The 26247-nt window shown below is 36.4% G+C and overlaps 1 protein-coding gene and 1 pseudogene across 1 annotated transcript in view; both read right to left on the reverse strand.

The window, feature by feature from the left end:
* Window positions 1-24047, reverse strand: part of SLC38A11 (solute carrier family 38 member 11) — a 57588-nt gene extending 33541 nt beyond the window's left edge. Inside the window, exons 1-7 of the mRNA XM_027055593.2 lie at window positions 23612-24047; window positions 23003-23120; window positions 21188-21262; window positions 14044-14178; window positions 12559-12624; window positions 7487-7593; window positions 5216-5295 (exon numbers count right to left, since the gene is read on the reverse strand). Coding sequence (XP_026911394.1) covers window positions 5216-5295; window positions 7487-7593; window positions 12559-12624; window positions 14044-14178; window positions 21188-21262; window positions 23003-23120; window positions 23612-23737 — 707 coding nt within the window. The 5' untranslated portion in view covers window positions 23738-24047. The remainder of the gene's footprint in view (window positions 1-5215; window positions 5296-7486; window positions 7594-12558; window positions 12625-14043; window positions 14179-21187; window positions 21263-23002; window positions 23121-23611) is intronic.
* Window positions 14549-16378, reverse strand: LOC106982880 (40S ribosomal protein S8-like; annotated as a pseudogene).
* Window positions 24048-26247: the final 2200 nt, after the last annotated feature.

A 26247-nucleotide genomic window follows, 5' to 3' on the forward strand; every position in this document is an offset into this window, starting at 1 on the left:
ACCTGAGGTGGACATCCGTAGCTTGTATCATACAGTGGCTACTCCCTCTTCTCCTGGCATCATTGCCTTGACTTCTTTTGGGACCACTTTTTCCTCTACTCTCAATCCATGTGCTTTAGTGGGAGTGACCCTATCCTTAGCATTAAGGGTAGTCATGTAACAAACACGAGCAAGTCAGCACAGGCTATGATGATAGAGTTTGGGATCATCACCAGTCCCCATTAGAGGCAATCAGAACTAACGGTGGAAGTAAGGTTGGAGGTAACCTAAAAGAGAAACCTCATTCTCTTTTCATGGACTGGGACTTGAATGGATGTAGGCTGGTTCTGCTACTGCCATCTTGTCACAATGAGGAGACAGCCTTTCAGAAACTGGAGCCAAAACAGGAAGCAAAGCCAAGAAGTGGGAAAAGAGAAACTGTGTCTGATTTCATTGATTAAACTGCTAAATACAATCAAATCTAATGACGGGAATACCTTTGAACTTTGTAGTTATGTGAGACAATAAATTCTCTTTTGCTTCAAGCAGTTAGGATTCTGTGGTTGCTGTCATTTGCAACAAAAAAGGATAATAATTTAGTCATAAAAAATCGATGGCTCGTATTTGACAGAACTAATCATGGCCTTTTTCAAAAATGCACTATTCCTCTGTCTTTACCCATTTTTTTCTTATCCTTCCTTTAATCCCCTCCAGGTCCTCTTTATGTATAGCATCAAATTGTAGAATTTTAGGATCAGAATGGATAAGGGGCAAAGAAACTAATACATATTAAGATCCTTGAGGAAGGCACATTTCATATGCATAAAAGCCTGTTGAAAGTATGGACACACTCTTTGGAATTATGTTTGGAACACCACACTAATGATTAAACTGCTATAAAAGAGATGTTATATGAAGAGAAAATAGTTGTAAATTTGGACTGCATGCTATCATTTCCATTCTGAATGTAAACAATAGAATATTAATGAGACACAGAATGAAGGTTTTCATAGTGATAATGCCTCCAATGGTAGTTTGAAAAAAAAAAAGGAAGAACTGTCATTGCATTTTGATACTAGCACACTTTCTAGAAAGCAATTAAATTGCCTTGCCACCTCAGTTTTTAGAAAGCAAAAGGTTGGAAAATGCAATAAAAATGAACATGATTTCCAAAGAGAACTGAAAGTCATTGGACTATAAGATATTTGAAATCATATCAAAAAGCAGAATTTATAGCCTTATGAGTTATGAAAAAGGAAATTGAATCGTGTGTTTTATTTTTAAAACACAACGACTAAAAAGGTGTTTCCATAGTAACAAGGTCAATACCAGTAGCCATTACAGACCTTCCTCTTTGCTGATAGTGGGTTTAAAGATCTTTTCCAAATACCATTTTAAAAGCCCTATGAAAAAGCACAGCTTTTCTGATCATTCCTCTGAACCAAAAATGAGGAAAAACACACATGGAGTATTGAGTTTCTCATGTTTTATGGATTATAAGCATTTATGGTTGTCATATTTTCAGAAAGAAGCCTGCCTGACTAGCTATTATGCCAGCCCTTGAACATGGGATTTGATTAGCCTGATTATAAATCTGGACAAACAGAAGTTGTTTGCAGTAGTATTCAAACAGAAATAAAAGGCAGCACAATATTAGAAAAAAATACTGTTTTAACATCTAAATATTGAAAGAGTTAAGTAAATAATCCCTGTTATTAGAAAAATTGCAAAGGCTCAGATGAAGCATGATATCACCACTAGAGGAAGGTTAGAAAGATACAGACCACATTTTGTTTACAACAGAAATAAATAGCTCTTTGGCCATAAAATCAATTCATTTAGCGCCACCAGGAAATGGCCTCTCCTTCCTCTTTCCTTTGTATCAAGATACACTTGCCCATATGACAGTCATTTGTGCTGCCTTATCTTCCCCAATAACTGCGAGCCCCTTGAGAGTAGAGATATTTTCTCTTTGTATTCACAATAGTATCTCACATACGTTTTGCATTTAAAGAGTAACTAAAAAATAAGTAGAGAATGAATTGTGAAAAATAATGGCACAACAGTGCCTAAAATAACACAAAATCTATGGTGTATTTTTAGAAATGATACGTCAGTAAAAACGTATACTCGTGATTTAAATCTCTTTAAACCAAGAGGCTCTAGATCCTTGTTCACGGACTCAAAACTGTTAAATAATTAATTGTTTCCTAGACCAATTCCCTCAGAGTCTCTGCAGCTGGGGTCCTGGCATCAGTATTTTTGACAGCTACTCGGGTAAACCTAAAGCGATGCTAGAGTTGAAAATCATTGCTTTAAACTGTCCGCTGGGGCTCAATTAATGATTAATTTATTTGCCTCCAACTTTTAGCTGCTTGGTTTTTTTTCCTCAATATTGCCTCATAGTATTGTATTTGCCAAATCTATAAGACTTTTTTTTTTTTTTTTTTTTTGAGGGAGAGAGAGACAGCACACACACAAGCGAGCAGGGGAGAGGGGCAGAGAGAGAGAATCTTAAGCAGACTCAAAGTTCAGCGCAGAGCCTGACACAGGGCTCAATCCCTGTGATCCTTGGGATCATGACCTGAGCTAAAATCAAGAGCCCAACACTCAACTGACTAAGCCATCCAGGCAACCCTATAAGGCCTTTTATTATAACCTAATAATTTATTCTCCAGAGTCACTTTTTATAATAAAAGCTCCAATTAAAAAAGTTCTGTCTTACACAGTTAAAAATGTTAACCAACAATTATCTATTGTATTCTGTTCAATATACTTCTTAGTTTTTTGTTGCTGTAAATTCAGCTTCTGAAAAGCAGAGATGAATACAGTTCAACATAGTAGATACTAATCAATGTCAGTAGAATTTAATATATGATTTTGTGCCTTTATGCTTACCTTTCCTGGGCCTGGAATGCCTTTTACACTTTTATCTACCTGAAGAAACTCAGACTCACTCGTCTTTCAAAACACCCAGATCGCATCTTTCTTCCTCCAGGAAGCCCTTCCTGATTCAGTCAAACTATTAAGCCTTCTCTTCTTTGGCACTGCTGCTGTGTTTATGCCTGTAGTTTGCACTTCTACTGTACTGCCATTTCTGTTTCTTTTCTTCTTTTGTTTGTAAAATAAGCCCATTTGCGCTGCTTGATTGTGAACAACTTGCACCAGGTGCTGACTTGTGCCTCTCTGCTCTTTTACTCTCAGGGTGTGGCAAGATAGCTAGAAACAATAGGCGTTCAATAAGAGTTGACTAAATGGAAGAACGAATGTCCACATTGAAGTGAACTGGGGGCATTTCAAAACCACGATTTCTGAGGACTAAATTGTGTCTGCTTCAAAAATTCACATACCCCACATGATGGTATCTGGAGATGGGGACTTTGGGAGATAATTAGGTTTAGAGGAGGTCCTGAGGGCAGGGCTTTCTTGATGGGATCAGTGTCCTTATAAAGAGCTAAGTTATTGTTGATATTAGTATGTAAATGTTTGTGAAAAGCATCTCCCAAATATACAAGTTACTTTAAAATAAAGCTAAATAGTTTTTCTTTATTTGACTATATATGTTAAAGTTTATATAATAATTTTCAAAACCTTACTGAACATGGAATTTTTATTTGTTAAGATGCACATTTGGATTTTGAAATCCACTGAAATAAATATAAAAATTCTTAAGTTTTTTAAACTTTCATCTGTCTCATGCATAAGCTAGGTGTTTTCTAGAAGAGAGATAGGAGTGCCATTCAGAATTGCCTAATACTGCGTCTGTGACTTGTTGAAATCAAATAAACATCTTGATCAGTTGAAAAAAAAAAAAAAAAGAGAGAGATACCAGAGAGCTTGCTGTCTCTCTCCCTCTCTGCCCTGTGAGGACACAGCACGAAAGCAGCTTTCTGCAACCAGGAAGAGATCTCTCGCCAAAACCTGACCATACTGACAGCCTCTAGAACTATGAGAAAATAACCTTCTGTTGTTTAAGAACCCCAGTCTACAGTATTTTGTTCTGGCACCCCAAGCTAATACAACTATGAACTGGGATTAAGTTATTTGATGAGGACATTAATATAAATGTTATATTAATACTTACGCTTACTTATGCTTTTTTATTTTAATCCTTTAAAAAATACATTTTTTCCCAAAGGAAAGGCTATATCAAATGCAATTAGACAAGATATTTCATAATTCCTCCCAAATAAATTAGAGGCATAATTTTTGGTATTTTCCTGGTTGACTAAGAACCCAGACATCAGCACATGAAGTTGAAAATGATGTGATCTTTCAGAACAAATGATGTGATCTTCTTTGTAACAATTAATCAATAGGAAAGAATAAGTTATCTCGGGGACCTTGTTATCAAAGATAGTTATTTATCAGGATTCCTTTTTTCTCCCTCACAGGTTACATTCATTAAAGACCCAGTACAGTCTTTGTACTGTGCTATAGACACTGTCTTAAGTTAATTTTATTTTGTCTTAAGACCAATTTAAGCTTGTTTCATTCCAGCATTCTCTTTGGACTCTGGATAATAAACTCCCCAACCCTTATCTGGAGAATCTATTCTATAATCAAGGCATAAAAATGGAATTGTTTGAAATAGCAGTATCCACGCTTTGTCTTGTAGATAAGTGATATTTTTAAAACTTGGGGAACCAATACTAAGTTATCAACATTTTATTTGGCCAAATAACATTCAAAACAAATGAATGCCACTGTCAGCAATTAACATCAGTTCACAAGTGACAAAGCATCTTCACACAAATTAATTAAAGAATATTATCTTAGTAGAGAATAAAAGGTGGTTTTCAAAGTGACTATATTCCTGTACTGGGGAAACATCTACGATATTCCTTATTCTCATTTCAGCCTATGTTGGTGAAACTTCGTTAAGGGCAAATTTCTCTCGGATAGATAAAAAGTTTCTGCCATTTACCATTTTTCCTCCTGAGTGCTGGACTTCATTCCTATTTCTCGCTATTCAAAACCCTTCCTTATTCTAATTCTTAGGATTGGCCATTAACATAAAAAGTAACTTCAGTTTAACCACATCAGCATGCAGGGTCCAGATGAAAAATGCCTGTCTACTTAGATGTAATTATTTTCTCTCATTTTGTCAAATACTAAAGATAAATAATGCTTCCAATGCCATGATTACTTTATACTTCCGTATTTACAATATATTATATAAATATCTACTGAAGGCTGTAAATTAAAAACTAACCAAGATAGCAATAAAACTTACATGTATGGACTCAGTGAGACTACCCTTGCCATTACAATTCCAAGAATCAGAGTTGTTAAAACTGTAGAAAGAAGAGAGATCTGCAAAAGAAAATGTAAAGATGTTGTCAGTTTGGAAGAAAAATCGTTGTATTGAAAATATTAGGTGTTTCTCTTTTTACTTGCATAAACACATATACAGTTTTTGTTTACACAATCCTATAGTAGTTTATTCTTATAGACTGGTGTTGATAATCTCAGGCATGTAACTTTTTATCAGATCACAGTACTACTTTTTTTCTCAAAATAGGGGACAAGTACCATATATGAGTGCTCTAATCTTGCAACAGGGCTTTAAATGTTTTTAGTGGCTTACTGTATAGAATACAAAACTGGTGATTTTCATTCATGAAAGTGAAAGGGAAGTTGTTTTCTTTTTTCTTCAGGTCCTATTTTCGTGTTGGCTTGTGCTTTTTTTCTACCTATAATTACTTCTTCTGCTTCTGTCTTTACCTTCTCCTCTCCCTTTCAACATAAGACCCTCCCCACACATACTCACTTTCACACATTTTGGGTGTCCTCTCCCTTTTCCCTTTTATTCTCTAGCTCTGTTAGTCTATTTTTCCTATTTGGCTTTGCCCTTTGGTCTGTTTCTACAGTCTTTGCTTTTTCCCCTCTCTTCTGTCACTATTTCAATGGTTAAAATATAAACCGGTCTGTGTGTATATGTGTTCTGTGCACTCAATATTAGATCTGTGTTTCTGCCCTTAATTTTTTAATGGATACACCCATTTTAGACTTCTTTCTCTAATAAGAGAAACATAATATGAAACTGCTTTTATTTCATTTGATTGTCATTAACCTTGTTTCCTGGGTTGTTAGTTTTTAACTAGAAAGAAGTGTATTATGAGTCCTCTGATCTACTGAGGAACAGGGATTTTAAATGACATTCCCCAGGTCACACAGCTAGAAGATGGCAGAGGGAGAATTCAAATGCCAGCATCCTGACTCCAGATCAGGACTCCTAACTACTGTGCTTTGCTCACTGGGAGGTTTATTTAGATATTTCAATATGAATCTTTTAAAGGGAATTTAGGGAAAATGTCCAGGTATTAATAATATGATAGAATGTTAGCTTTCTTTTCATGAATGCCCAGCCTTCTGCTCTCAGAAAATAACATTTACATCTATAACATGTGAAATGGAAAATTGTTCAGCCATTTAAAATTTTTCACAAAAAAGCTCTTGTTTATTTCTGGAAGTCTGTTAGGGAATGAAGGTAGAGTGGTCAGGATACTTTGGAATATCATCTCCACTCTCAGCTCCATCCGGAAGGACTGTGGGTAACAGGACCCATAACATGATCCTTATGGAAGGATCCATAACTACAGATAGACATGAAACATCACACTAAGAAGTAAAATTCACTCAAGTGTTGAACTCTTCAAATTAGAACATAAAAAATATATAAATAACTCTCTTTAAAAATGATTCATCAGAATGCTTGGCAAAATATAGCTATAACACCAATAATATTTTGCATAAAATACAAACACTCCTTGAGAGTAATGAAATGAAAATATAAGTAGATAAAGGCTAACCCATGCAGATGAGCGTATATGGTGAGAGGAATAATTACTTGTTTGGTTTCACTGGAAATAAATCATAATTTCTCTTTAGCAATAAGAATCATACACAACGGCCAAATCCTCATGAATCAATCAACATACTGACATTTAAATTCACTGGATGAAACACATCGTAGTTTACTAAAAGATTTTTAGCCAATGAAGTGAGTTATCCTTACTTCTTAAACTTAGTCTAACTTTAAATTGTTTGAACTACTATCTGTAAAAATGATAGAACATTTTTTCAGTAAATTAGACTTGTGCAAGTATAATTCTTTTTATTTTCTAAATTGAAAGTATGCTGTCTGCTTTCAGAGTATCTACCTTAAAAAAAGGAAAGTAAAGAACATATTTATTTCATAATCATTAACTATTTAACCATCAATTCCCACAAATAAGATTAATATTCAAGCACAGTTTACCCTAGTATAATTATAAGTAAACTAAAAGAAACTAAGATAAATATAATTAAGAACTTGACCATATAGAAGATAGTTTCACACAATTAGTACAGGTAACAAATTATACTTCAGTACCTTTTTATTTTTTATTTTTAAAATATAATTTATTGTCAAATTGGCTAACATACAGTGAGTAAAGTGTGCTCTTGGTTTCTCGTTTCTGCTCTTGGTTTCAGTCTGCACCTTTTAAAATGTAAAAGTTACCTTTCCAAGCTTGGCTATATCACGATACAAGGACAAAGGCAGAGTAAAGGCAGCCGTGGAAAGCACAATAATGAAGTGGCGACCAATAAACAAGTTTGCAGGGTCAACTAAAACACAACAAATATTATAAAGTCTTTATGGGTAAGAGTTACACACCAGGGATACAAGTAATTAGCCAAATACTTAATTGCAAAAATAACTCAACATTAAATGTTACCTAAATGACAAAGATTTTGAGTAAATAAATCCCATAAAATCATGTAAAAATAGAAATTATTCACAAAAATATAAATACAAAATAACTTAAGGATGAACCTATAGTTCAAATAATCTTTAAAAAAATTTTTTTAATGTTTGTTTGTTTGTTTGTTTGTTTATTTATTTATTTATTTATTTATTTATTTATTTTAAAGTTTTCATTTATTTTTGAGACAGAGAGAGACAGAGCATGAGCAGGGGAGGGGCAGAGACAGAGAGGGAGACACAGAATCTGAAGCAAGCTCCAGTCTCTGAGCTGTCAGCACAGAGCCTGACACGGGGCTTGAACTCACAGACTGTGAGATCATGACTTGAGCTGAAGTCGGATGCTTAAGCGACTGAGCCACCCAGGCACCCCTTAATGTTTATATTTGAGAGAGAGAGAGAGAGGGAGAGAGAGAGAGAGTGTGTGTGAGTAGGGGAGGGGCAGAGAGAGAGGAAGACACAGAATCTGAAGCAGGCTCCAGGCTCTGAGCTGTCAGCACAGAGCCTGACACAGGGCTCAAACTCATGAACCATGAGATCACGACCTGAGTTGAAGTTGGACGCTCAACCAACTGAGTCACCCAGACACCCCTAGTTCAAATAATCTTTTATTTTTCATTCAAATCATTTTGGTAGCCTTCTAGTCAGTTTTCCTGCTTTACCTTTCCTTTGTCCCCCTAGAGTATACTTTTAACCCAGAAAGTACAAAGATCCTTCCCAAAGGTTAAACACATGATGTCACTGTTGGTTCAAAACTCTCTAATGGCAAATCCCTTCAATAGGAAGTAAGCTACATGAGGACAGGGCATATTCTGAGGATTTTTTTTTTTTTTTTAAATTTCAGTATTCTAGAGAGACGTGAGCAGTAAAACTTAACATTTCAAAAATCAAGCTTTAGGTAAAGATATTCTATGTCTACACTTTTGTTGAGAAGCAGTGGTCTCCCTGAAGAAAAGTAGACAGAAACAACTTGTGTAGACAAGTCTTTGGGAAGCTCTGCAGAAACCAGTATATACTGCAGACTCTTGGCTATCATAATGAATAAATAATTGTGTGTGTGTGTGTTGGGGGGGGGGTGTACGTGCACACGTGTGCCTGTCATCAAATACAAGAAAAAGTTGTAAACATAAAATAAAACATACTTGCAAGGGTTTATATCATTTTAAAGCTGTGCTAACCATAGTGTTAACTTCAGGAGCTATATATCCATTCCAAGGAAGACACCACTGCTTAAATATTTGAGCTCATATTGAATTCTTTCAGAGACCCTACCATTAGGTTTTTGAAAGGTCCCCAGTGATACCAAGTCTTTGTTCATTAATTTGTGCAAAGTCTAAGGTCTATAGAATAAGTGAATGAGTGTGTTTAAAAAAAAAAAAAGCTATTACTGGGAAAAGTGAGACTCATTTTTAATTTTCTCATATGGCTAATTAACTTACAGGGAAGTTCTAAGATGAAATTTCAAAGTGGTATAAATATACACACAAACACACACACGTACATACTGTAATAAAAAATAATCATGAATATTTGTTTAACTCAGACATAATTAAACAATTATCATAAAGTTGTGAAATCAAAATACTAAAACAGGAAGTTCAAGTTCCTGAACCCTGAGCTCAACTACTTACATATTTCTGGTGAACATAATTTGAATTAAATTATTTGCATATCTGTTTCTGTTTACCCTTTCAAATAATTTGCTCTACTAATATGTTTGGTAGAAAGTATAGGTTCTCTTCACTAGGAAATTTTAAGTCTTTAAAAAACACTGAAATAGAATCCTATGAATAGCAGAGACAAACCTAGTAACAAAGGCTCTCTATTACCATAAAGGACATTTTTTAATAAGGATCTAATGATGAGATCTATTATTTATACTGATCTTCTAACAAAAATACACCTGAATAAGTATTTTAAGTGTTTAAACTATAGTAAGATTTTTTTAAGTCTATTTATTTTGAGAGAGAGAGAGCACAAGCAAGGGAGCAGCAGACAGAGAGGGAGAGAGAATCCCAAGCAGGCTCAGCACTGTCAGCATAGGGACTAACGTGGGGCTTGATCCCAGGAACCATGAGATCATGAGATGAGCTGAAATCAAGAGTCAGGTATTAACTGACTGAGACACTCAGGCACCCCTAAACTATAGTAAGATTTTTGAGAAATTTCAAAATCATCTAAACATACAAATTCTTATACCAACATTTCTTACTACTTTGACTTGTATCAAGAACCAAAGCTTTGGTTATCTGAGAGAAGTATAAGCAATTCCCACTTGCCAGTCTAAGATATTGGTGATATATTTCAGGGGAAAAAATACAGCTAAGGATTTTATCTACTTCTAAAAGTATTTTGGCATCATCTTATACTTTATAAAATATACAAACAAGGCACACATTATAAAATATTCCATTCAACAATGATAAATAAACTGTGATAAGGGGCACCTGCGTGGCTCAGTCGGTTGAGCATCCGACTTCAGCTCAGGTCATGATCTCATGGTTTGTGAGTTCAAGCCCCGCGTCAGGCTCTGTGCTGACAACTCAGAGCCTGGAGCGTGTTTTGAATTCTGTGTCTCCCTCTCTCATGGCCCCTCCCCCATTCATGCTCTGTCTCTCTCTCTCTCAAAAATAAATAAACAAAAAAATTTAAAAAAACTGTGATAAGAATAAAGTGTGTTCTTTGCTATGTGGCCTATTTTTTTTAAATTCATTTTTGATTATTAAAAATTTAATAACCAGGGAGGGAGATTCAAAGGGAACTTTAGCTTTGTAGAAGGTGTTTTATTTATATGAAGAGTATATATCCATATACTATGTATAACTAAAAAACAACAAAAATGTGATCGAAATGTTTCTCTTTTGGGGAAATTTAAATTAATTTTGGTCTATTTTGTTGTACAGCTGATATTATACAGGAGAATACTGAACTACCATCAAAGCAAATAGGATAGGTATCTATAATTTGATATAAAAGTGTGTCCCTACTATACTAGTAAGAGAAAAAGCACATTATAGAATAAGTTGTATAGTATTATCTTAGTCATGTGAATATCTGAAGTCACACATATTCTTAAGACTCTGGAGGTATATGTTAAAAAGGAAGGGAGGAAGGAAAGTAGGGAGAAAGTTGTTGGAAGAATTGTCCCTACCTGGTTTTCCCTAAACAAAGAAATTATGGGTATGTTCTATCTCCTCTATTTTGTCTGTGTTTTCTATTATTTCCTAGTAAATATATATATTTTTCAAATAAGAAAATAAAGTGATAAAAAGATTTTTCTAAATTAATATATGCTCCTTTGAAAACGTAAAATGTAACAAAGGAAACGAAAAAATCTTCATGAATCCAATTAAAAGATAATCACAGCTGACATGTGAATGTATTTTTTCTTGTTTTTTCCCTTAGTTGTTGATGAAAATAGAAAGTTTACATAATTAGGTCACATTTTATACACGGCATTCTTCCACTCACATGATCTCAGTTTATGAAAACATGATTTGTAGGCTGGGGGCTAGAACAGAAGCTGCTGATAAGAGCTAACAGTGTTGGGTAAGCCTGCTATCTGCCAAGGACTGTCGGTATTACCTCTGTTGTTTCACACAATTCTATGAAGCAGGTGGTACTCTACTTCGTAATTTAGAGATGAAGAGACTAGAACTCAGGGCATTAACCTTCTCAAGGCCACACAGCCAGCAAACAGTGTGTCTGTGATTTGATGGTCAAGTCTCCCTGATCTCCGTTTCCACTAAACCCTGTGAAAGGAGTAGGTGTGATTTCTAGTTTTAGGTTTTGTTTTCTTTCGGTTTGTATGTGTGTAGGATGAGTGATTCAGCACTGAGAGGAAAGGTGCATCTGCATCGCTGTCAACGATGATAACAACTGTAGAGTTAGGTCACCATGAACTGAGGATTATGTGGCTTGGACGGGAAGCTCTTCAAGACAAAAAGACTCGTGACCTCTAAGTTATTTAACACGCCATGATATAGTGCAAGGTCAAACAGGGAGTGGGGTTGTGGCACATGTTGAAAAGGTCTGCTTGAAATGTTCATAGTGGTTTTTCAATATCAGGCCAAATGAAACAACCCAAATGTCCCTCAACTAGGTGACAGATAAACTGCTGTACATCCATATGATGAAACACTCCTCAGCAATAAAAAAAGAGCAAACTACTGATACACCCCCAAACTTGGATGAATCTCAAATGCATTATATTCAGTAAAGGATGCCAGACTTGAAAGTCTACCTATATATGATGCTATTTATCTGGCATTCTGGGAAAAGCAAAACTAGGGAGAGAAATCGTATAGTGGCTACCAGGAGCTGTACATGAAGGAGGGTTTGACTACATAGGGAAATAAGGAAAAATTTTTTGAGGGGATGGACTTGTTCTGTATTTTGACTGTGATTGTGGATATATGGCTATGCATTTGTCAAAACTCACTGACCTATACATTAGAAAGGGCTAATTTTATTGTATTAAATTATATCTTAATACAAATAATGGGGGGAAAGTCAGCTTGCTTATTTAAGAAACAGCATAGTAAAAACAGTACATGAAAAATGTTACTACAGAGAGTTGGTGATATGTAGCACAAGATTTTTAAAATCCAAAGTATTCTAAGTATATGAATAGCAATGATATCCTTCATATAGCTAAATAAGAACTAAACTGTCTATAAAGGTAGATTAATACTTTAGGATCAGAATGGATCATGGATATTGCTAGATATCTGAAGCCATCCAATTCTTCCACTTGCAAATATTTTGCTTGTAAGTTATTATGAACAACATTAACTATGAATAATACATAAATAAATATATTGACTCACCTCCTGGGATTCTTTGGAAAACTTTACTCAAAGTATCTCCGGTTATTATGTTGTAACTTATCATAGCTAAAAACATAATTAAAATAATAGTTACTGATAAGCCATCGCATATCTCATCTTGAATATTTAAAATTTTCTTTTGCATTTAGCAGTGTTTTCTCCAATTTTTTATTTAAATTCCAGTTGGTTGACGTACAGTGTAATAGTAGTTTCAGGTATAGAACTTAGTGATTCATCACTTATATACAACACTTGGTGCTCATCACAACAAGTGCATTCCTTAATACCCATCACTGATTTTCAAAGTAATGTTATTCCCAAATATTGGCATACTCCTACATCTTTCAAATATGTATTGTGATTATGAATATGTACAACTTCAAAAATAACTAGATAACAGATTTATGGGAGAATATAAATTTATATTACAAAAACATTTTCACCTTACAAATCGATTCTTTTCCAGACAGAACACCTTTAAATAATAGTGAGTTTTGGTAGTCATTTAAAATGTGATTTGTTGGACACCTGGGTGGCTCAGTCGGTTAAACACCTGACTTCAGCTCAGGTCATGATCTCACTGTTTCCAAGTTCGAGCCCCGCATCAGGCTCTGTGCTGACAGCTCAGAGCCCGGAGCCCGCTTAGGATTCTGTGTCTCCCTCTCTCTCTGCCCCTCCCCCGCTCACGCTCTCTGTTTCTCTCTCTCTCTCAAAAATAAACATTAAAAACATTTTTTTTAATTAAAATTAAAATGTGATTTGTTTTGTTACTAAAGTTCAGTTTCCAAACATGTTTTCTGTAACACATGCATTGCTCAAAACAAGGAACAATAATAGAAAATTGTGAAGGCTCCCAAATACCCCCTCATTTAAAAAAATAAGATTTGGGGGAAATAATAGTCTTAGCCTTCCATGAAGACATAAGGAGCTACTGGTTTGAACAATAGCTTCTATATTACTGATTTTAAAAATCAAGTCAATTCGACCACTGGTAAACGTTAACAATGCACCTACGAAGACATGCTCACCAGTATGGCACAAATTTTAAATTGCATGTTGGCCTTGTTTGCACATGGCTTCCACAGACCCTTAGGTTTTCAAAAAATGTATTTCAGCTTTAGAAGAAATCTATTATTTCACCTATTCACTTTTGTTTTTTTATTATTTTGTTAAATGTTTACTTTTGAGAGAGTGTGCGAGGGGGGCGGGGCAGAGAGAGGAGCAGGCTCTGTGCTGACAGCAGAGAACCTGATGCGGGGTTCAAATTCATGAACCATGGGGCTCAAACTCATGAACTGTGAGATCATGACCTGAGTTGAAGTAGGATGCTTAACTGATTGAGCCACCCAGGTTTCCCTTACCTATTCACTTTTAATCTACTATTAAAGCTACTTTCTTCAAAAATAGTTGTATGCTTATGAAATAATTCCAGTATTCATTGTCACCTTACCTATGAGGATATACCTGTAAAAGGAATCAACTTACCTATAAAAGGATACAAAAACTGAAGAACAGAGAGGAGGAGATATCCCGGAAAGCCAAAGGTTTTATTGACCAAAGACTGGTAAGTGTCTGTTCCAGAGAGGGCCCCTCCTTTTATCAATAAAACAAGGGAAAAGTCTGTGGCAAAAATAGTAATTAAACAATGTCAGATTGCATTTAATACACAAGTTTTAAAAAATATTTTGACTTAAAGACTTCAAAGAAACTTTTTGAAGAGTTTAATTTAATGCCACAGTAGATTGGCATGGCAAGGCTCACTTTCTTCTCATAAAACATTACCTTTCATGAAACAGTACTATTTCCAGTCATATATTTTTCAATTGAGATGCAAATACACTTAACATATCTGTGCAATGACCTGGACAGAAGGAAGTATGCAGACTAGAAACAAAGCATCAGTTTTCCATTTTACTTTCCTAACCTAACCAATGTAACGACTTTTAACAGGATGTGGCTCAACTGTCCAAGCAACAGAATGTAGGTAATCAAATATTTCATAGACATTCAATGTGTGAAAACCAAGAATGAAAAATGATGCAAGCATTCAGGAAAAAAAAATAGATTGAGGAGAATCAGATCATTTGTTTTATAACAAAGTACAAGTAGGAACTTTATTTTACAGTTATTGTGGTTAAGAGAGAACTCAAAGAATTTTTTTTGTAATTTATATTTTAAAGATTTAAGCTCTCATTTTAGAGTTGGATTTGAAGACACAAATATATAGAAATTATACAATTAAAAGTTGATCTCTCTTTCCTTCCCCCCCCCCACTTAAATCAATGTTTTTTGAATACTAAATGAATGACATTGAAGGTGCATTGGGTACCCAGCTATGTACAGGGTATGATTCTTGTTCTTTCTCTTCTCTTGCTCATGCTTCCAGCACAGGTGATTTTTTTTTTATCCCTTAAGTAATTTGGAAATGCATTAAAATACAAAGGAAAAAACAGAAATCATTGCAATATGCTTTCCACCTTGATTCCCTCCAACATTCTTGAATCTTCTTTCAACAAATTCACCAGTAAGCTCCAAGTTGATAAATCCAACTGACGCATCCTAAATCTTAATCTAACTTGCTATTTCAGTAGCAAGTTTTTTCTTTCATTAAAACTTTTTAATGTTTATTTACTTTTGAGAGAGAGAGAGACAGAGACAGAGACAGAGCACAGGTGGGGAGGGGCAGAGAGAAAGGGAGACACAGAATCCTAAGCAGGCACCAGGCTCTGCGCTGTCAGCACAGAGTGGGATACGGGGCTTGAACTCATGAACCGTGAGATATTGAGCTGAGCCAAAGTGGGACACTTAACCAACTGAGCCACCCAGGCGCCCTAGCGATTTCTTTGTTTACCATTCCCCTCTTCCTCAACCACCTTCCCTTGGCCTTTGTGACTTCACTTTCTTTTGGATTTCCTCCTACCATTTTTTTTTTTTTTTTGGACAGAACAATAAACATGACCAAAGATAGGAAGCAGGAAGATTTATTTGCCTTTCCGAGCTTTGATTTTCCTCAGATACAACTTTAGCTTCTTGTCCCCTAGCACATAGCCACCTACTCCGCCACACTGTCTGGTCTTGAAGCGATGTATGCAAGAAGCTTGCCCTGCTGGAACCGCTCCTTCAGAATACCATTGATTTGGGCATTCTTTTTCCTTTCATCATATTTCTTCTGAATTTTCTTTGACTGTTTTTTGTTTAAAGCTTCTCAGGAGTCAGGTTGGTCCCCTTCTTGCAGCACAGGGACAGTGCACAGTAGGACTCCTACCACTGTCATAGGGTGTGCTGTCAATGAGCACGATACAGTTATTCACCAGGGTTTTGGTGCTGACCAGTTCGTTGTTAGATGCATTACAGACAACATCAATAATTCTCGTTTTGCATGTACAACACTGGGAGCCTCAGAAGAAGTTCCCCACAGCCAGTCTCAAGGCACGGTCCTGCCTTCCCCAACATGGACTGTGTGTATGTGGCAGGGCCAATCAGGGTTTGCAGTGGGCATCCCAGCTCATACTTGTGCTTCTTGTAGGGCTTTCTCTTGCCCCCTGTCTTGTGGTGCTTGTGCCACTTGTCCCCAGAGATGCGCATTGCTCTGAGCGCTGACTGCAAAAGAGCGGATTTCCTCCTACCTTTTGACCAATCATACAGTTTTTTGTTTTCTGTTTTTTTGTTTGTTTGTTTTTACCAGTTTCTTTCACTCTGTTTAAAACCTGGATTCTTGGGACTTTTTTCTCACTCCTCAAAATGAACTACTGTGATCTTACTCATGCCTGTGGCTGTAATTTTCATACAGCTGTTATTAACCACCATCATTGTATCTCTAAACCAGTCTCCTCCAAACTCCAATTTCTATATCTAGCTAGCTAATAAACATTTTACCTTGGACATCTCACAGACATCTTTGTTTTTTGTAATGCCCAAATGTTAATTTATAGATTTGTTCTGGAACCTGCTTCTCCATCTATATTTTTCCAAATTATTAACAATATCAGTAGAAATTTGAGAATCACCACAGACTTCTCATTACCCATCACCTGCTATATTCTTTTGGTCACCAAGTCCATTAACTACTGCACCATAAATTATTCAACAGTATCCTCTCATTTCTAATCTCTAATATGTTTTATTTGAGGGCTTAGGCTTTTATCATTTCTTTCCTTGATTACTGCAAAAACTCCTAATAGTTCTCCCATCCACCCATCTGGCCCCTCTTCAAGATACTTTTGACATGCCTTCCCTACCAAGATTTTCTTGACGTCTCCCCTCTACCAGATGGACCTGACCACAGCATACACCTGATCATGTCTTCTGCTTAAAATCCTCCCGGGGAATCCTCTAACGCTTTTGGATTAAAAAATCCTTTTCATGAGGCAGAAAAAATTACTTATTAGCTGTGTGATCTTGGGTGAAAGACTTGATTTTCTCGAGTCTCAGCTGTAAAGTAAGACAATACACCAAACCTTGAAGAGCCTGTGAGGATTATGATATTTAAATGTCTACCACCATGCCTAGCATGCTATTACAGGCTAAATGAACGGGAATTTGTGCTACTTTTGGTTATTTTCTATAGGCTGCATGTGGTGGTGGAGAAAGCTCTGTATTTGGAGTCTGATAACAATAATGATAACAGCCAGAAAAATACTAGCAAATACTTTCACAGCACTGTTTTCTGTGCCAGGCTTTTTCCTAAATGCTTTATGCATATTAACTTGTTTAATTCTCACAACAACTCTAAGCAGGTGCAGTTATTACCCACCGCCTTTAAAAGATGAGAAAAGTGAGCCACAGAAGGGTAAGCAAATTGCTGAACTTCACAGGGTTAGAAAGGAAGAGTCAGGACTCAGATCCTGGTTGTCTGGCTCCAGAATCCATGCACTTAGTCAAAGTTACAATTTTCTTGTCAATAACTGCTAACCTGGGGCAAGTCTTTTAACCTATCAAAGGCTCAATTTCCTTCTCTAAAAGAGTAGAACATACTCCATGAAGTAGAATATCTACTTATGAAGGATTAAGAACAGTGGCTGCATTACGCTTAGGATCCAACCAGTCCGCAGGAAGCAGTAATGATGATCATTACATGGGAGCCTTCATAAATGCCTCTGCAAACCTCTAACTTCATCTCTCTCCCCTTCGAACATCAACCCTATGCTTTAGCCAGATGGAATCACTTACACAGCTTCCTTTTGCACTTCCACATTTCCCTCTGCTTAGAGTACCCTTCCATTTTCTTTGCTCACTCATCAACAGTCAGTGGAGGTGTCTCTTCATTCCCAAAATATGACTGCTCCTTTGAGACTGGGTTAAGTGCCAGCATCCGTATCATAATGCACATATTTATGTATTTTTATTATGGCATTTTCATAAAGTATTATAATTCTATGTCTTTGTCTGCCTGACACAACATCGTGAGCTTCATACAGGCAGGAATAATGTTCTTCATTGGTATAATGACAGCAGTTGTCACTAAATATTTGTTGAATGAATTAATATAGCAGGATTGCTAGATGTCTCCATAACTGATCAAAATTCAATGTAATAAATGGCCTAATGAGTATATTTAAAAATATTCTAAAATCACAAAAGACATAGAAATTAATTATATTGCCTTTGTTTAAAACCAGGAAAGGCTTCACAGAGGAGTTGAGTAAGCCTTGGAGGATATACAGTATTTCACCAGGTAGAGAAGAAAAAGAATGTCAAGCAGGGAGACTATCCATGGGAAGGCAGCATGACAGCACAATCTGCAGAGGATGGAATATTCCAGAATAGCTAAAACATAACTTCTACACATGGTAATGTTCGTGACAATGTGAAAGAGATGTTAGATTAGTTGGAGATGAAACTAAAAATTCAGATTGTGGCTGAGCTATGAAGGAATTTGAATGCAATATTTTTTTTTCTGTTGTCGTTATGCAGTCTTTAAATATACTGCATGCAAATTTTAGATAAATCCATGAATGAGTCTATGTTATCCAACATAAAAATTTTCTTTTAAATCAGTATGTATGTTTGAAAAATAAAAATTATTACACTCTAATCAACAAATATAAAAATCTTAAAAAAAATTAAACTAAAGCATTTGTTGTAAATATTTACAATTTGTTTTTATTTCCCAACATTTCAAAAACATGAAAACAGAAAAACTACCTCCTAGCTGGACATATCTCATCAGAGGCCTTAAAAAGAAAAAAAAAAAAAGAATAATTATAAAGAAAAACAATTGTGTAATTACAGTGTCAATTTATTTTTTAAGTTCATTTTAAATTTATTTATTTTTGAGAGAGAGCGTGAGAGCATGTGTGCAAGTGGGGGAGGGGCAGAGAGAGAGGGAGACACAGAATCTGAAGCAGGCTGTGCTGACAGCTCAGAGCCTGACATGGTGCTCGAACCCACAAACTGTGAGATCATGATCTGAGCTGACGTCAGAGGCTTAACCAACTGAGCCACGCAGGCACCCCTTATCTATTTTGAAAGAGAGAGAGAGAGAGAGAAAGGGAAAGGGAAAGAGAATCCCAAGCAGGCTCTGCACTGTCAACAGACGGATTGGGGGGATGTGGGGGGTGGGGTGGGGCTTCAAATGACAAACCGAGAGATGAGAAATTGTAACCGGAGCCAAAATCAAGAGTCAGAAGCTTAACTGACTGAGCCACCCAGGGGCCCCTACAGTGTCAACTGAAAGAAAAATTCAGTATTATATCCTACTTGTAGATTTTCCTCTTTAAGGCCTAATTAAAAAATAAAAGGAATCACAGTCTGTAATTTTTTTTTTTTTTGCTTCTGTGTGGTCATCCTTTATTCATCAAAGTTACTTAAATATTTTGATCATGCAACTGAATAAGAGTAACTAATTTATACTGATTAGTAACTTTGCAATATATGGCTTCGCAAAAGGCTGTTCACAGTCACTGCTACAAGTTTATGCATGGCATTAGTTGAGACAGTTATTCACATTATGATTTATTTATGTATAATGTGATTTGGCTTGGGTAAATTGTCAATTCTCAAGTATTTAATTCTTAGGTGATATATATTTTTTAATTTTTTTCTATCTACTGGCTTACAGTGTGTGTAAATGTTTACAGCGCGCTTAAATAATCCACGGTTATTATGCCTGGGTGGAAATTATTTGTCAGTGATGACTGACTGGGAAACAGGAAATTAAAAACGACAAGAGTAATCCTTGAATGGGATTTTTTAGTGTGATGAATGTTCTCATGAATAGAATGCAATTTTTAAACACCAGAAACTCTGAATAAGCACAACGTTATGGGTCCCATGGGTTACTCAGTTTTGGGTCTTAAGCTACAAAATAAGAGCTTAGAAGCTCAAAGCAGCTTAGGTTTGGGGAGAGCAGGTGGTGAGAAGAAAGCAGGGAGGAAAGCAGCCCAGTGCTCCTGCAGCTACTGTGGTAACTACTGTGTGCTTTACTCTCTCTTCCTCAGCCTGAGGGAAAAATCAGAGTTAAAGGCTGGTCTTGGAATCCTGAGATTTTGTGAGGGGATGGCATCTTGGGCTCCAGAAGCAGAGCTGACCAGAGATTCCTGGGCATGGGATTTGAGGGAGTGCCCTCGAGAGAAGGGGAAGAACAGGACAGGGGAAGGGAAACAGCTCAGCCAGCGCATGGTCTCAGGTGAAGACTATCCTCAGCCCAATCCCTGTGGTGGAGGCCCTCTGGAGCTACACCTGCAACACTTACTGGTGTCTCCCGGAGGCTGGGAGGTCAGTTTTTGTGTTCCTACCAGTCAGTCATTGGCCAGAGGCTGGGCATCATTACCTCACAGGAAGGTGGCCCCATCGAGAGCCAGGTCAACTGAAGAAACAGACAGCTGAGGAGTTCTGCATTGCCTGGTAAAAGGCATCCAAGTGACCACACACAGAAGCCACCAACCAACAGCCACCGCAAGTGGGTATCTGGTTTTGATCACTGCCTCTTTCACAGTGACCCTAAGGTAGAGGAAGGACCCTGTGGTTGTCATGAGGTGAGTTGGGGGGGTGGCGGGTAAAAGGGCAGGGATGAGAACAACAGGAAGAGGAGGTGAGTATGAGTTGTAAAGTAGCAAAACGTGAGTGTGAATGAACATGTTACATGAAAAGGGGGAAGCAGAAGAGAAGTGATAGAGAAGCACCTTATTGCTGCCCTCTGAGATAGTGGTAGTAGGGAGCCTGGGCAGGCACCGTGGGGAGTGGGTGGTGGACACCCTGAAAGGTGCTGGTTGAGCACCAGGCCTTTCAGTCTTACCTGCACAAAAATAGCTAGAAAATATTGCTCATTCGTGCGCATCTGCTTAAGGTATTTGTGGGAGAGGAAGGCCTGATGTCTACACTTTCAGAGCAGTCTCTCCCAGCCTTTAAAATGACTCCCCCATCTACTGCTCTCTGCACAAAGTGAAAAAAGGCACATGAAAAGGATTTAGGCTTGGTGATATATAATGCTTTTCTAATCTGTTCAGAGGATTAGTAGGCAAAGTAAATCTTCTTGGACATAAAAGTCTAAATTCTTTAGGATTATTTGATGCACTTCTTAATTAGGAAATTCAATTATTTGTGTGTCTGTGTGTGTGTGTGTGTGTGTGTGTGTAATCATCATTGCACAATTTAAGTTGCAGGAAAAAGCAATTGCATAGTATTTTACCTGTAACGTATGAAACCCAGAATAAAAGCAATATTCCCAGAGGAAAGCCAGCTTGCTTCATTGAATAAGGTAATCCTGGAAAAAACATAAAATGCCCCACCCATCACATTAATAAAACATATAGAAATTTAGAAGTTTCCCCCCAATTCCTATATATAACAAGCTCATAAAGTGACATATTTACAGGCCATGGTTGTAAACAGTGCACAAGGCTACTCAAATGTTAGTATGTTAACACTATTTCAGAATAAAATGCAAGCTAAGGACATGTCAAGAAAGCAAATTTATGAGGTGATGGAATAAGAATAAGAAAGCAGCAAGATGCCAGTTCACACAAATAATGTTCACTTCAGGGTGAGGGGAACATGACCTTGAATATGTGGAAAGTAATGACCTAAAGCTTTCCTTTCGTGCTAGCTGGGAAAGCAGAGAAGGTAATAAGGCTACAGAAAGGGGATATGAGGAAAGACTAATGCCAGAATCAAAATGGTAACCATGTAGGAAAAGGAGAGAAAAATGAGAAGGCAAAAGTATTTTCTATAAAGCTGAAGGGTTATATAAAAGTATTTCCTATGAATTTTTTGGGAAATGGTCAATTTTAGATTATGGGCAATACATATTTAAGATAAAATGTATTTAAAATATTTCCATCAAGAATTTATTCCATGAAAAATTTTTCCTTAAAAAATCTGCTGTACATAATGAAGAGGCACTTTTCAATGCTGCTGACACGAATCAGCTTAAAAGTGTTCACATTAGGAATTAACTCTGGAATTCTGCCTGGCAGAGTTGCCCACACCTCTCTGGTTCATGGGAGCAGAATTTCAAACAAATCGTTGCCCCTACTTGATTACTTTGCCTCACCTACCTCTATTCTGTGTACCACCAAAAAGAATTGTCTATATATGGAATCAAGGAAAATCAAGAGACACATCAGCTTGCAACAGATGAAAAAAATAACTCAATCCAGATGAACATTCAATGATGACTATAACTAAAAGGTCAAAACTTTACAGGAAAAAGTAGTATTCTCAATGAATTTTGCAGGATTTTGTTTTGTCTTGCTGTTTCTTAAATTGGATGTTTTCCAAGAACAAATAGAATGATAAGCACTGAAAAAATAATTGCCTTAATTACTCTAATGCAACGCACCTAATTTTGTCAGAATTTTCCCCTTGCTTCAAACTGGGAAAATATGAGCTGCTCATTTCTTTCAATTCTGATTATTTGGCTCCTTCATTAAAAAAAAATCTATTTTCATTTAACCAATATCTACTTATTAATTAAATGATACTTAAAATTAATATATCATAAGTTTGTACTTTAACTCTAGATAGGCAAGGAAACACTGTATGATTTAATTATTCACAAGATTATTATGTTTTCACATTAAATTTATGTACCTTCAATATTTCCAAATATCTGGAGATTTACACTATAGAAGGTCATAGAAAGGTGGTTCAAGAAATGGTGGACACTTCAGGAAGATGGAAAAAGTATATTATTATTTATTTATTATCAATTGACCATAGAGCCCATAAAAATAAATTCAGCAGATCCCATATGCAGCTCCAACTTTATCTGCCACTCATGGAAGATGCTCTCAAATGAGGAAAGAGTGTGAACAGAACCTCATCTTCAGCATAAAAGTGCACATGGTTACACTGGAAAAAAAGGAGGTGATTTTATGGGAAAAAATTACCAATTTTAATACTTAATATTTTTTCCTCAAAAGTAATCAGTGAATACTAGCAACAGAGTAAGAGCCTTAAATTTTGTCTTTTCATTTAAAATTTAAAATAAAACAACACTTACCTATTATACCAGATCCTATAATCGAGTTGACAACATTAAAAACAGCTGTGGACTGACGACAAGTTTTCCCTTTGTGCTTATGTTCAGAAACGAGCGTTTCTCTGTCATCCAGATTGCTCTATTTTGATATATAAAATGGCAATTAAATATTTACTAGGTCAAAAAATTAGAAAAGTGTCAGATAAATATGCAATGTAGGATAACGGTAAGAAAATGAGAGCAGGATAATAATAATATAACGTATAATAATAATAATAATAATAATAATAATAATAAAGAACAACAATAACAGCTAGGAACAGAGCATTGTAAACAAATTCCATCCTAAAATGTCCCAATTATAGCTGCACCAAGTTCACAGACTGCTGAATGGAATCGCAGAATACAGGCTCAGTTAGGGAGCCAATGATGCGATTTTGTAAGATTAAAGGGGTATATTGAAAAGTGCCTGCCAAGAAAAAAAAAAAAAAAAAGGTCAGTGGAAGGCAAAACTTTTTCTCCTGGAGGACTTTCTGCAGTGCTAAAACCCAAGGCAGCAGACCTCTGTTGCAGGGTGAATGAAACTGGAAGGGACCTGGCTTCAGAAGCTGCCCCAGTCCCCAGCTTTACCTGAGGCAGGATGACGGGCCCCTGCGCCTGGTAGCCCATGGCTGCAAGAGTCCTCAGCAAGCGGAAGGCTTGCGGGCCTGGGAAGCCCACTCTTGCTCTCCCAGCCTCCCCTGCGACCTCGCACATCCGGGGGCCCGCGCGGCGGGAGAGGGGAGCGAGCGGTCCCGCTGCCACCCCTGGCCCCACCTCCGCAGTTCAGCGGGGGCGCGGGCTGCTGCGCTGCAGCAGCCCCGGATGGTTTCTTCTGGGAGCTCGTCCAGCCAATGCACCCTCCTTCTCAGGCAGGATGCTACACGGGATGCTTCTGATCTGGGGAGCCCTCTCTCCCCTCACCAGTCTTTCCCCACCCGCGCCCCACCTCCAGTTGGAAAGTACAGTTTGTTCTGTGCTGCCCTACCCAGATTGTGCTAAGAGATACGATGGCTTCATTTTAGTCCACTCCAAAGTTAGCTGCTGCTCTTTGCATGGAGTCTTACGCCCAGGTAAGAATGCAGTAGCACCCCTGCTCCCATGGAGCATGTTTTCTGTTCCCACCACCTCCTCCTCCCTACACATCTTCTGTGTTAGAGAGGACAGATGAAAATGTAGGACTTTTATTTTAAATGGGAAACAACCAACCCAAGAAAAAACTTTTCTAAAGTTTCAGCAAACTTGATTACTGAGCATGCTTTGGTCAAATGTTTCCTGATGACTTTTCGGAAAAGGAGACTTAAGAGTGGAAAAGATGGATTCACGATGGATTCAGGTAGTGAATCTTAAAAACAGGGAAGTGGGAGGTGTAAGGAGGATGGGAAAGAGAAAGCACTTAGAATATATGAGATAGAATCTTCATGGTCACCTATTCACTCTTACATTACAGATGAGGAAACTGGCCCAGGGAATATTCAAATCACAAAAGGAATCCTATAGAGAAAGGTTTGAGGGACAGTAAGAGTGGTAATATAATACAAGTACTTATCAAGTGCTTATTAAAGAAGTCCTTTTACTTAAAATCAAGAAACATTTTCAAAACATGAAAAAACTGAAGAGGATTATAAAATAAGTTCTGTATCAAACTAAATGTTAACATTTTGTCATATGTTCTACAAAAATAAACATTTAGTATTGTGATAGAAACTCCTTCGCCCATCCCATTCCTTTCTCTTCATCCCTCATGTCATCTAATTCATGAAATTGGTGTGTATCTTTCTATCCATGCTTATATTTTAATTCTTTCATTTGTAGTCATAAATCATAAATAACATTGATTTGTGTGTTTTCAAGATTTACAGAAGATGGTCCCATATTGTACATGTTATTTTCCCCCTAGCATTAGTGTTTGTTTACCCAATATACAGTTTTCAAGATGTATTATGTAGATGTGAGCAGGGACAGTTTATTTATTTTATTTCTCACAGTTCGGTTAGCCATGCTCCTACTGAAAGACAGGTGTTAAGGTTGTTATAATTAATTAAGATTGTTAAAGTTCTCATTTTACACCCTTCTGGTGTCTATTGAATGACAGATTTTCTAGCAGTAGAATTGTTAGGAACTAAGTCATGCATATTTCAACTTCACAAAATATTCCCAATTGCTCTACAAATTTGTTGTTCTGATGGGTTTTACAATGCTATATAATTATTGTATGAACTTGTATTATCCCAACCTATAGTGCAGTTGAGAATCTTTTTATAATATTTGATGAATGTAATTAAATATTTAGGCTGTCCTCTTTGTGAATTTCATTTTATATGTTCTACCCTTTTGATTTTGGTTGTTAGTCTTTTTTTCTTATTGATTTGTTTGAGTTATTTATATATTTGGCTTGCCAACTTATGTCAGTTACATATTTTGTACATATCTTCTCCCAGCCTCTTTTTTTTTTTAACTGTTTGTGGCAGTTTTTTGTTAAGCAAAATTAGTAATTGTGACATACTCAAAGTTAGTAATCTCAATCCCAATAGAATTCATTAAGAGGAAGAAAATTCCAGCATTATTTTACTAAAAAATATAGATTCAAAAATTCCAAGTAAAGTATTAGCAAATTGATGCTAACAGTGTATGGAAAATTAACAATATCATGACCAAGTTGGGTATACCCCAAGTATGAAAGGATGGCTTAACTAAAAAAAATCTATAAATGTAATTTTGCACATTAATAGATTATAAGAGAAAACCATGTAATTATTTTACAATCATTATGTGATTTTTTTTTTCCTCTTTACCCTGTTGATGTGATGGATTACATTAATTGATTTCTGAATTTTGAATTAGCCTGGCATACCTGGGATAAATCTCACTTGGCCATGGTGTATAATTCTTTTTGTACACTGTTGGATTCAATTTAATTGAAATTGAATAATATTTAATTGAACAATATTGAAATGATTCATTATTTTGTTGAGGATTTTTGAATCTATGTTCCTGAGAGATATTGGTCTATAGTTTTCTTTCCTTGTTATGTCTTTGGTTTGGTAGTAGGTCAGTGCTGGCTTTGAATGAGTTAGAAAGTAGTTCTTTTGATTCTATTTTTTGAAAGCAATTGTAGACAGCAGGTATAATTTCCACCTTAAATCCTTTGTAGAATTTGCCAGTGAATCCATCTGGGCCTGGTAGCTTCTGTTTGGGAAACTTGTTAATTATTGATTCAATTTATT

The sequence above is a fragment of the Acinonyx jubatus genome, chromosome C1 (genome assembly GCF_027475565.1).
Source record: "Acinonyx jubatus isolate Ajub_Pintada_27869175 chromosome C1, VMU_Ajub_asm_v1.0, whole genome shotgun sequence".
NCBI classification, from domain to species: domain Eukaryota; kingdom Metazoa; phylum Chordata; class Mammalia; order Carnivora; family Felidae; genus Acinonyx; species Acinonyx jubatus.